The sequence below is a fragment of the Ruditapes philippinarum genome, unplaced genomic scaffold (assembly GCF_026571515.1).
Source record: "Ruditapes philippinarum isolate M1 unplaced genomic scaffold, ASM2657151v2 ctg3452_1_1_1_1, whole genome shotgun sequence".
Taxonomy (NCBI): domain Eukaryota; kingdom Metazoa; phylum Mollusca; class Bivalvia; order Venerida; family Veneridae; genus Ruditapes; species Ruditapes philippinarum.
Window position 1 is genome coordinate 290776 of NW_026864458.1, and position 13326 is coordinate 304101.

The 13326-nt window shown below is 32.9% G+C and overlaps 1 protein-coding gene across 1 annotated transcript in view; it reads left to right on the forward strand.

Annotated features, from left to right (window-relative positions):
• The window catches only part of LOC132725676 (inosine-5'-monophosphate dehydrogenase 1-like), a gene marked incomplete at its 3' end in the record, with an annotated part of 47261 nt that extends 41031 nt beyond the window's left edge, over positions 1-6230 (forward strand). The window contains 4 exon segments of the mRNA XM_060710851.1: positions 2145-2288; positions 4787-4931; positions 5315-5458; positions 6146-6230. Coding sequence (XP_060566834.1) covers positions 2145-2288; positions 4787-4931; positions 5315-5458; positions 6146-6179 — 467 coding nt within the window.
• Between the last annotated feature and the right edge of the window lie 7096 nt (positions 6231-13326).

Sequence of the window (13326 nt, forward strand, 5' to 3'; positions counted from 1 at the left end):
TGGATAATATTTGACCGAATTATGGCCCTTTGTATATTTTTTCCTTATACAGAATATATAGTGAACAATTTCTACAGTGCTCAACTTCTCCTACATTTCTCAATGGATTTTGACCAAACTTTCACAGAAGCTTTGTCATCAAGTGCCCTGGCGCTCACTAAATTCCCATGTTTCTTCCAAGACATCATTCAAGTATTTTTTTAGTCCCCTACCGGTTTAACCGGAGGGGACTTTAGGTTTACCCTCCGTCCGTCTGTCCGTCTGTCTGTCTGTCCGTCTGTCTGTCCGTCTGTCTGTCTGTCTGTCAGTCTGTCAGTCCGTCAGTCCGTCCGTCCACAAAACTGGATCCCGCGATAACGCAAAAAGTACTGAAAATATTTTTATGAAACTTGATATATGGATAGATGGCAGTATGGAGATTATGCACGTCTTTTTTTTTTCTTCCTATGTTGAAAATTCTGGTTGCTATGGCAACAAATAGTCTGAAAATATGGCAAATTTAACACATAAACTGGATCCAGTGATAACTCAAAAAGTACTGAAAATATTTTTATGAAACTTGAAATATGGGTAGATGGCAGTCTGGAGATTATGCACATCTTTTTATTTTCTTCCTATGTTGAAAATTCTGGTTGCTATGGCAACAAATAGCCTGAATTTCAAGATTTCTGATTTAAATTTTTCAGCTTTTTCACTATATGTTCTTTATTTCTTAAGGTGTTTACTTCAAACTTTAAATATAAGTTCCTGGTCATCAACCACATCATATGTGACAAGGTTTATAACTCTAGCACAAAAAATATTAATATTACCTCCCTTGAACTTAGATTTTTTAGGGGAAAAAATGTTGTCTTTTTTAAATAACTTCTTTATTTCCTAGTGTATCTACTTCAAACTTCATATATATGTTTCTTATTATCACTCGACATTTTTGAGAAGGTTAAATACTCTAGCAAGACTATTTCCAGAATTATGTCCCCCTTGAACTTAAATTTTTTTCGAGAAACTGGTATTTTCACTCCAACTTCTTCATTCCTTATAGGATTTACTTTAAAATCCCACATCGTAATAATATGACAAGGTTGTATAAACATAATTTCCTTACTAAGCATGGAAACTTAACACATTACTGTGATATAAACAAACTTATTTTATTATGTTTTGTGGTCGATATTTTCAAATACAGACTTCATCCTCAAATTCATTATAAATGGCAATACACAGGAGTGTATGACAATTAAAGAACTTTTTGAGGGACCGGTAGGGGACTACTGTATTGCCCGCAATACTATCAAATGCTTGTTAAAATTGTGAACATACTTTTCTTGATATCGCACAAAACACCACACGCCAATATTGTTGACAAAAGAAAATGACAAGAGACGCAAAAATGCAAAAATTAAGCAAAAATAAAGTACTGTTTACCTTTCTAAAACATTTGGGAAAAAAAGGCGAATAGACAACATAAAATTTCTCAATCATTTTTGTTTGAGGAATATTAAAAAAGCCATAATTCCTCCTAAAAGTTCAATTAAAAACAAATGCCCCTTCATGACAAAGCTTCTGTGAAATATTTTGCTGAAAACCTGGTTGCATCGCATTGCGATGTTCCTTGTTTTTGCATTTGTTGCTTGTTGGCAATTAGAACAGTTATAATGATTTAGTATTTTGAATGGAAGTCAAAGTACTACTTTGTTTACATTTTGATACTTATATGACAAAAATTTCTTCATTCAGCGCTACTTTCTTTAAGTGAAAAGCATCAAACAATCTTTAAACCATTCTTGAAAAGTTATAAAACTAATGTTTAACAGATTTAGGGAAAGGGAAAAATATTCATTTCTGGGGCATAACACAATTGTTTTATGGGTGACACATACTGTTACATAGCTAAAATTTACATAATGCTTTAACAGGTTTGTTTGTATAAAAGGCTTGTCACCTATGTACTAATCTGTTTGAGAAAATACATTTGATATTATCTCATTAATTAGGAAGATCGATTATTTTAGGATGTGCCTTAATCTGATATATTACTTAGTTTTTTTGTTTTAAAAATGGGAAAGATTGATTGTAAAACAAAAATATTTCTGGATTCCATTGTGCTACCTGTTCAGTGTGTTGTATATGATAATTTATTTAAGTTATGGCTGTTGGCCGTCCTCAGGCTACTGCGGTGTACAAGGTAGCGGAATATGCTAGACGGTTTGGTGTACCGGTGATAGCAGATGGTGGTATCTCAACAGTTGGTCATCTCAATAAAGCTTTATCACTTGGTGCTTCCACAGGTTTGTACATAGTTATTAAATACATCTTTAAATAAAGGCTCTTTACAAATGTTAAATGCTTATTTTTCAGACAGGGAAAACTGACATCTATTTGGCAAGTAAGACCTTGACTTCTCAACCCCCTAAGATATTAAGATGACTTCTAGACCCCTTGACTCTTAGACCCCTTTTTACATGACTTTTCGACCCTAGTCTAGTGGGTAAGACATTTCGACTCCTATATCAATTTTTGTACTTGAGAAGGCCAGTATGATATTTCAAGAAGTAATTTAAGGCAGATAGCAAATATTTTAATTATTTTCATTACAAGATCCAACAAACTTTTGAAAAAAGGGAAAAAGAAATAAAAAACAATTGTTTTTAATTAGTTAATTGTTTTGTTACAAAGCATTATAATATACATTGTACAATCATGTTTTTTAAAGCTGGGGCATAATTTATTAATTTAGGTCTCGGTAAAGTAAAGGAATTATAATAATAATGATAATGCGTGATTTGTGCATTGCATGTTTATTCATATCCACAATTTCTATTAATTTGTAAAGATTTAGAGTATTTTTTCCGTGTGGAACACATGTATCTTATATTGGCGATGAATATTATTATATACATGTCTACTTAAACAATGTTATACATGTATATTAAATAAACTTGTCTGTAGTTTGAAGTTTCAAGTTCAAGTTTTTTATGGCATTTACATTATGAAAAAGAAACTGAAATAGCAATTGATCATTTATCAATTGCTTGTGATTTGTTCATGTTATTTCGAGAATTATATTTAATAACAACAATGTATATTAAGATAATGTAGTATTGTAGTTATATAGAGTGGGAAAAAAAATCATATAGTCTCATCTATTTCTTATATTGTAATTTTAACATAAAAAGTAAAGTTAATTTTCATAATCCTTTTTTAAATTGTTTACATCTTATATTTCATATATACGCATTTTTTCTCTCATAAGTAATATTTTCATCAACAAACCTAATTATGAACAAATCTTGATTTTCTTTCATATCTTAGAGTCAATATATGTTTCTCTTAATCTCTTTGTCTAAATCTTGGTAAGAATATGCTTGCCAAAAAAACATCAGTCGCGTGTCGGTGATTGAATTATTGGTAATTAACACCTGTGGAAAACACCCTGTAAATTATACATTTTTTTGTGCTAAATAAACAGTAGCTGCATTTTATTATTAACGGGGTAGGTTACATTACTAATAGCGCATTTTGTTTAGTTATTTTACTACCTTTTCCAAATACTTATATTAAAGTTCACATAAATTATAGATATATGTACGGCTCATGAAAGAGACAGTTCTTTTCTAACTACAATCAATTATTACTACAAGTTATCTAAAATCTGTATTTGAATGATGCATGCTCTTGCCTACACTGTAATGTGCTAAATATTGCTTTATGTGTTTATTACATCATAATAGTGTTACTTTAAAAATGGGATATTGTGTACACAGATATGATGTAAGATATTCAGTTTCTGATAGTCATCAAACTATATTATTTATTTCATGTATAACAATAACACACATGTATTTTCATTAAAAAAAAAGTATTCAAATAACCAATAAGTCTCAGATTACCTGAAGTGTATATGGACAAAAATGACAGCTTTTGCTTACAAAAATATGAATTACAACATGACTTATAGAAATGTATTTAAATAAAAAAAAAATGTATCCAATGTAAATTGTTATTACTGTAATTTATGAAAATATTTATACATATATACATACATAATATATTTTCTGTTTAAATGTAATGCCAGTGTCTCTGTTATGTTTACATAAAATACTTGACTTGAAGATTGATTATAAATAACAAATAAATGCAGATAATGTTTTCACTTTTAATTCAATATATCTAATAAATTAAACATATATGAATCAAACTTGTAAAAGAACCTCATTTTTTTTTCTGAATTAATGTCTCCATGCACATTTTTTTTTTTCTGAAATAACATCTTAATGTACATTAGAGAATAAGGGGTCGAAATGTCCAGTAAATTTAAGAGGTCTTAGGGGTCTAAGTGTCCTGGGTTGAGATGTCTTAGGTGTCTAGTGGTCGAGGTGTCAAGGGGTTGAGATGTCACAGAGTTTTGACCCAGACATGCCTTAAAGGCATGTGTATGTTCATAATTATTCTGGCTAAACTGGGCCAGGGGGTGAAGTTACCTTACTTTGAGCCGGGTTTTTTCACCGCTGCAGGTTTAAATCCTGTTTTGGACATTGAATATTTTCATTGGAGGAAGCTTGTCAAAAGGTGACATCTCATACATGAAATAGTGCAGAGAGGGCTGGTTGTCAAAGCCAATAGGGATAAGGAAGGAAATCTCCATATAATTTTAAAAATTGAATTAGTAATTCAAAATTTTCATTTTCCTATTTCATGATCAACATTTTTTGGCTTTTTGCCTTTTTATCACTAATTCAGTAGCAACGTTTCCAAGCATAAATCTGTTGTATGTTTTATATTTTAGTTATGATGGGATCAATGTTGGCCGGCACATCTGAGGCCCCAGGAGAATATTTCTTCGCTGATGGTGTCAGATTAAAAAAATACAGAGGTATGGGGTCACTAGATGCCATGGAAAAACATAGAGCTAGCCAGAGTAGATATTTTAGGTAAGAATTATCAATGTGGCTTAATGTGTGATGCAAGCAAGTTTCTATGTAATGTTTGTAAGATCTGCTAAAATTATTCTTGATGTTCATAATCATAGTCTCCAGTTTGTTTTCCCCTACATCTTTTAAATTCTTTTACTTTCTAGAACATTTACCAACTTTGTGTGAACATCTACTCGTGAACTTAGGTTTGCCTTTGATGTTTGGCTGTTGTAAGAGCAAAGAGTTTTGGGGAGTGTCATGTAAAAAAAAAATGGTGAAAAAAGGAAATGTTCAAAACTTTTAACAAATGATGAATTAAGCAATTTTAATCTATCAAGTAAAAATCAACTAGAAAAGATTGTTCTGATGAATGTTTTCATACAAGTATATTTTATTTTCAGTGAAAGTGACAAGTTGAAGGTTGCACAAGGAGTCTCTGGGTCCATTCAGGATAAAGGATCAATACACAAATTTGTCCCTTATTTAATAGCAGGTGTTCAACATGGCTGTCAGGACATAGGTTCTAAAAGTCTGTCACATTTAAGGTACATTTGTGGTATCATTATTTTATAGAGCAAAGGAATTAAGCTTAGTATATAACTTAATGTTTAGAAGCAAATTTGGGATTTTGCAAGTTGTAGCTCAATTGTTTCCATCTAGATTTGTTAATGAGAATGCAATACAGTTGCACAAATGTGAAGTTTGTAATGATTCTCTGCTTATTCATGCAATCTTATATTGGTAAAAACTGACAGTTATGTTATAGCACTGTCCACTGAAATGCAATATATAGTATTCTGATTCAAGTTATTGAAATTGATTAATAAATTGATGATAAAACCATTAATAAATTGATGATAAAACCAAAAATAAAATTATATATGATTTAAGAATACATCTGCAACTTTAAACAAACAGTAATTTCATGGCATATTATACTTTTACTGAATATCACAAAAGGTTTTGATTTAGGCAAATCATATGCTGTTGTATTTTCACGAGTTATCTCCCCTACATGTATTTTTGTGATAAGATTCTTTACAACATCTGCATATAGCAGACAGTTGTTGAATTTACTGACCCGGGAAATAGTAATGACTATTTCAAGTTATAAACATATAAATTAGCTACCACTGAAATGACTATTTTTCATAGTTTTTTAACTTGAGCAGACTTTAAATCAGTTGTCAGATGGACATGACTAAAGAGTACACATATTTTGTCACTTACAGATCTATGATGTATTCAGGAGAGCTGAAGTTTTGAAAGGAGAACAACTTCAGCACAGATAGAGGGTGGAGTTCATAATTTACACTCGTAAGTTGATTCTCAAGTATGCCCCCTAATTGTTAAGGTTAAAGAGAATTGAAAACAGACTTGTTTAATTGCATCTTAAATACAGGGTGACATCTGTCTATAGAAGAAAGTATATAGTAAATAGGTATAACAGTCAAAAAAAAGCATTTATAATTTTATTTTCATTTTGTTTGTGTGTCAGATGGGACAGAGGCAGTTATAGTTAAAAGGGCAATATTATTTGGGTGTATTATTATATTATATACATGATGGTATCTGCATGAGTCTTCTGTCTAATACTAGTTATAATATGGAATGACAGTAACATATGCATAGTTAATTTTACTTTTATTATTGTAAATATTTGTAGAAGTTGCATATTATAAACCAGGTTTTCCGAAGGAAAAAACTGGTTATAAGATTGAGGTATGTCGTCGGGCGGGCGGGCGGACGGGCCTTAACAAGTTCTTCTCTGCGCAACTTCTCCTACATTTCTAAAGGGATTGTGTTCAAACTTTCACAGAAGCTTTGTCATCAATGGCCCGGATATATATTGTCGGGGTTTTATGCTTGGATATTTTTTTTACTTAATAATGGCTCTGTTTTTTTTTTACATAAAATGTTATTTTTAGTGTAATATCTTTTTAATCACAACAACAACATTTAAACAAACTTTATATAGTTATTGAACAGAAACTATCTAGTTTGTTTTACGGCTGCCAGCTCATCTGCCTGCTTTTCGGTCCCCTAGGGTCAAGGTCACTGTTACTGAAAATAGAAAATTGGTTTCCGGTCAGTAACTATAGTTTTAAATGAAATATTCAATAAAACTTGGTATTTAGCAAGCTTTATGAAGACCTTGCTTTTGAGCCCCAAATGATCAAGGTCACTGTTACTAAAAATAGAAAATCAGTTTTCAGTCATTAACTAGAGTTTGGATTGAGATATTTCAATGCAACATGGTATATAGTTAGCTTTATGAACATCTCACTTATTGCTTTTGGGCCCCCTAAGGTCAAGGTCAGTTATTAAAAAATGGAAAATTATTTTCAGGTCAATAATTAGAGTTTGGAAAGAGATATTTCAGTGAAACTTGGTGTAAAGTAAGCTTTTGTGAAGATCTCCTTGGGATTGCTTTTGGGTCTCATAGGATCAAGGTCAAGGTTATTGTTACTAAAAGTAGAAAATCAATTTCTGATCAATAACTAAAGTTTGGAATGAGATGTTTTAATGACACTTGCTTTAAATTAAGCCTATGTGAAGACCTTGCTTAAGATAGCTTTTGGGCCCCCTAGGGTCAAGGTTATTGTTACTAAAAATAGAAAATTCATTATTTATGATTCACATAGTTACATTGTTTGTTATTTGTTTTTGTATTTCAACTACAATGGATCTTTCTACAATGGTATTAATTGAAAACCTGGTTTCGTGGCATTGCCATGTTTCTTGTGTTTATCTTAAATAAGGTAATTAAGTTGTGATTTGGTTGTTTTTTTTTTACAAAGATATGTTTTGGAATAGACAATTTGGCATGGTCAGAATCTTACCAACAATAAAATATGTCATTGTCTTTTTACATTTATTGATAATATTTTGTATGAAATGTAGGAAACTGATAAAAAAATTAAATTTAGTTAGGTTAATCAAACACTTCTAAGAGGTTTGCAAGGGGTTCTATTTACACATTGGTTTAAGTGTGGTGTATGTGTATATTTCATGAAGTGTGTTGCGTCTATAATTTGGTAGGTGAGTAAAATAAAGCGTGTATTGTTTTTCTTTGTTTTCTTACCGAGTGATTTCACATCATTCATCCCATCATGTTCAAATCAGTGTATAACAACACTCATTGTTTCTGCAGTCCCAACATTTTGAATGTATAGTTTGTGTTGAACATATCTTCCTTCCCTTGCTGATATGTTAGTTATGAAGTTGAACTGCCCTCTGTTACTTTATTTAAGGGATTACAGTATCAAATTCTGAAGCTAAATTATATTGCACTTGGTCAGACACAGAAAGGTTTTTGGTACTTTGTTAAATGGTTTAAATATTAAAATACTGTAAGTGAAATACCAAGTTTATATTCAGACAAGCTTGGCTCTATACACTTGTGACAAATGCAAGTTTGTTTTTTCTTGCCTAGCATTAAGTAGAATCTTGTAAAGGCATGTCCTGATGAAATCCACACCCATACTTCTTTACCTGCATGTCATTTAACTGATTAAGCTGATAAGAACAAGTTGTGTTTTTCTGTTTGTGCCCACACCAGCATCATCATTTTGGTCAAGTTATTTGTGTACTTCCCTACATGTCTACCGACCCCATTGATAATTAAATTTGAAATTTGGAATACCTGTTGATGGCTCTTAGCCTCACATTGAGTATACATAATTAATTATGTCCCTTTTCTATGCAAAAATATACTTAAATACGCTGGTTAATAGAGAGTTGTGTTTTTTTTTAAGTTGATTTAGAGCATTTCAGCCATTTCACAATGATGTTTAGTGTTTGTGACTGCAAACTGCTTAATTTTAGTGCTAGATACAGAGTTCTAGATTGTTTTTATTTCAGTATTATAATGAAGACAGTACTTTCTTATGTTACCTGTATTAAAACTGAATGGCATTGGAAAAATAACTATAGAGATGTAAATTTCTTATTCTCTTTAAATTGTCTTTGATCATTGAACATAACTTTTTAGAATCATCCACTGGAACATAATTTGTACACTTTTAAACCTATTAGCACTTAAGCCAACTAATACTTAACCTTAACCTTGTAACACTGACATTGACTTTCGACATTTGAATTTTTAGGAACAATTGACTTGAAAAAATAATTTGTTTACACTGACATTGATTTAATCATTTTAATTAGAGGAAGTGTTTTATTACATACAGTTAAACTTTGTTGCTCGAACTCGGATCGCTCGAATACCTCCTTTCGCTCGAACTTATCGCCCAGTCCGGGCAAAATTCCTATATAGCATATATTGTTCTACCTAGGATCGCTCAAACACCAATCGCTCGAATACTGATAACTCGAACTCTCGAACCTGATCTCTGGTCCCTTCGGCAGAAATATAGTTAAAATCACACCTTTTCGGTCAAACACAAAAAGACAACAAGTTGCGGTTCGACCAAATTTGCACAGACCCTCTGAGTTTGAGCAAACAAAGTGCGACTGTATTACACTTTTGATAACTTTTTTATTTTTATGACAAGCCTTTAAATATTTGTAAAAATTCAAATTAAAGTGACAGTCGCTTTATTTCCTAATATTTATTATATACCTGAATTGTAGTGACTTACTTAATGATATACTACAAAATACCAGGAAACTTTTCTGTCTTACATGCCTTTCTTTAATTTCACTGCATAAAAGAATACAACAATTGAAATTTAATAATCTTTTACTTATATACTTATATACTTACCTGTATTGAAATTTTTATGTTTGATTTTTAGATTTGAGCATATAGTTGCTGCTTCATCCTTTAATAGATCAGTCAAAGTAACCTTAATCACGAAATAGAAAAAAAACTATGCTGATATTTTAAGGAGACAAGCTTGTAGGGCCTTATTTCATCAGCTGATTTTTTGTTTTCAGTAAATAGAGGATATTGAATGAGTATAAGTTTAATACAGAATTTATTGAACAAGTTGAATAAAATTATATTATGCAAGCATATTATTTTATTCAACTAGTTCAATAAATTTAGTGATGAATTTACATGAATTTAATATTCTATTTATCACATACCAAACATTAAGCTTGTTTGAAGTGAAAAAGAACCATTTTTCATTGGCATGCCTATAGTACATTTAGCACATCTTAAAGCTATGTTTATATAATGAAAATGATGTCAGGTCAAATTATATTCATGGCCGCGCTATACCATTTTACGGAGTCGCAAAAGCGGCGCAGGTATGTGATAAAGATAATTAAGTGATTGTTATGCTCCCACAACTTAATAAGTCCTCAACTTCTCTCATGTGTTAGGGGCATATAGATTTGTGTTTGTTAATAAGGTTTTCAACGAAAACCGGGTTATTGTAATGCTGAAGTCGGCAACGGGTGGGCATCAACTTTGGTTTCCGCTCAATAACTTAAGTTTGCTAAGGCCTATTGATACCAAACTTGGTGTATGGGTAGCATATATCAAGAAGCAGCTTTGGATTGCTACCCAGGTGTCTGTGATCAAGGTCACTGTTGCTGAAAAATTGAAATTCAGTTTTCGCTCATAACTTCAGTTTGCTAAGGCCTTTTGACACCAAACTTAGTGTATGGGTAGCTTATATCAAGACGCAGCTTGGGATTGCTACCCAAGTGTCTGTGATTAAGGTCAAGGTCACTGTTTCTAAAAATAGAAATTTAAGTTTCCGCTCAATAACATTAGTTTGCTTAGGCCTTATGACACCAAATTTGGTGTATGGGTAGCTTATATCAAAAGACAGCCAGGTGTCTGTAATCAAGGTCAAGGTCACTGTTGCTAAAAATAGAAATTCAGTTTCCGCTCAATCACCAAACTTGGTGTATGGGTAGCTTTTATCAAGAAGCAGCTTTGGATTGCTACCCAGGTGTCTGGGATCAAGGTCAAGGTCACTGTTGCTGAAAAATTGAAATTCAGTTTTCGCTCAATAACTTCAGTTTGCTAAGGCCTTTTGACACCAAACTTAGTGTATGGGTAGCTTATATCAAGAGGCATGAAAATACAGCCAGACATTGAAACTCAGGTATCTGGTATATTTTTATTAGTCCCCTACCGGTTTAACCGGAGGGGACTTTAGGTTTACCCTCTGTCCGTCTGTCTGTCTTTCTGTCTGTCAGTCCGTCAGTCAGTCCGTCCGTCCACAAAACTGGATCCCGCGATAATGCAAAAAGTACTAAAAATATTTTTCCTATGTTGAAAATTCTGGTTGCTATGGCAACAAATAGTCTGAAAATGTGGCAAATTTAACACATAAACTGGATCAGTGATAACTCAAAAAGTACTGAAAATATTTGTATGATACTTGAAATATGGGTAGATGGCAGTCTGGAGATTATGCACATCTTTTTCTTTTCTTCCTATGTTGAAAATTCTGGTTGCTATGGCAACAAATAGCCTGAATTTCAAGATTTCTTATTTAAATTTTTTAGCTTTTTCACTATAAGTTCTTTATTTCTTAAGGTGTTTACTTCAAACTTTAAATATAAGTTTCTAGTCATCAACCACATCATATGTGACAAGGTTTACAACTCTAGCACAAAAATTATCAGTATTACCTTCCTTGAACTTAGAATTTTTATGAAAAATAATGTTGTCTTTTTAGCTCACCTGAGCATGCTCAGGGTGAGCTTTTAGGATAGATGATTGTCCGTCGGCCGTTCTCATTTAGTTGTTTACACTCTAGCGATCGCATTTTTGCCTCAATCATCATCAAACTTGGTCAGGATGCTTATCTAGTTAATAGCTCAGATGAGTTCGAATATGGGTCATCTCGGATGAAAAACTAGGTCACAAGAGCTAAAAATAGAAAAACCTTGTTAACACTCTAGAGGTCACATTTTTGCCTCAATCATCATCAAACTTGGTCAGGATGTTTGTCTAGGTGATAGCTCGGATGAGTTCGAACATGGGTCATCTCGGATGAAAAAGTAGGTCACCGGAGCTGAAAATAGAAAAACCTCGTTAACACTGTAGCGGTCACATTTTTGCATCAATCATCATCAAACGTGGTCAGGATGCTTGTCTAGGTAATAGCTCAGATGAGTTCGAATATGAGTCATCTCGGATGAAAAACTAGGTCACCGGAGCTAAAAATAGAAAAACCTTGTTAACACTCCAGCGGTCACATTTTTGCCTCAATCATCATCAAACTTGGTCAGGATGCTTATCTAGTTAATAGCTCGGATGAGTTTGAACATGGCTCATCTCGGATGAAAAACTAGGTCACAAGAGCTAAAAATAGAAAAACCTTGTTAACACTCTAGAGGTCACAATTTTGCCTCAATCATCATCAAACTTGGTCAGGATGTTTGTCTAGGTGATAGTTAGGATGAGTTCGAACATGGGTCATCTCGGATGAAAAAGTAGGTCACCGGAGCTAAAAATAGAAAAACCTTGTTAACACTCTAGCGGTCACATTTTTGCATCAATCATCATCAAACTTGGTCAGGATGCTTGTCAAGGTGATAGCTCGGATGGGTTCGAACATGGATCATCTCGGATGAAAAACTAGGTCAGTGGAGCTAAAAATAGAAAAACCTTGTTAACACTCCAGCGGTCACATTTTTGCCTCAATCATCATCAAACTTGGTCAAGATGCTTGTCTAGGTGAAAGCTTGGATGAGTTCGAACATGGGTCATCCTGGATGAAAAACTAGGTCACAGGAGCTAAAAATAGAAAAACCTTCTTAACACTCTAGCGGTCACATTTTTGCCTCAATCATCATCAAACTTGGTCAGGATGCTTGTCTAGGTGATAGTTTGGATGAGTTCGAACATGGGTCACCTCGGATGAAAAAGTAGGTCACCGAAGCTAAAAATAGAAAAACCTTGTTAACACTCTAGCGGTCACATTTTTCCATCAATCATCATTTAACTTGGTCAGGATGCTTGTCTAGGTGATAGCTTTGATGAGTTCGAACATGGGTCATCTCAGATGAAAAACTAGGTCACAGGAGCTAAAAATAGAAAAACCTTGTTAACACTCTAGCGGTCACATGTTTGACACAAGTGTCATCAAACTTTATCAGGATGATTGTCTAGGTACTTGCTCAGATGAGTTCGAACATGGGTCATCTCGGATGAAAAACTAGGTCACAGGAGCTAAAAATAAAAAAACTTGTTAACACTCTAGTGGTCACAATTTTGACTCAATTGTCATCAAACTTGGTCAGGAAACTTGTCTAGGTCATTGCTGGTATTAAAATCGAACATGGCTCATCTCGGATGAAAAACTAGGTCACAGGAGCTAAAAATAGAAAAATCTTGTTAACACTCTAGTGGCTACTGTTTTAATCCAAGTATCCTGTAAATTGGTCTGAAAGTTTGTTTTGATGATTTCTAAGTCAAGTTCGAACATGGGTCATCTTGGATGAAAAACTAGGTCACACCGCCCAAATATGGAAAAAC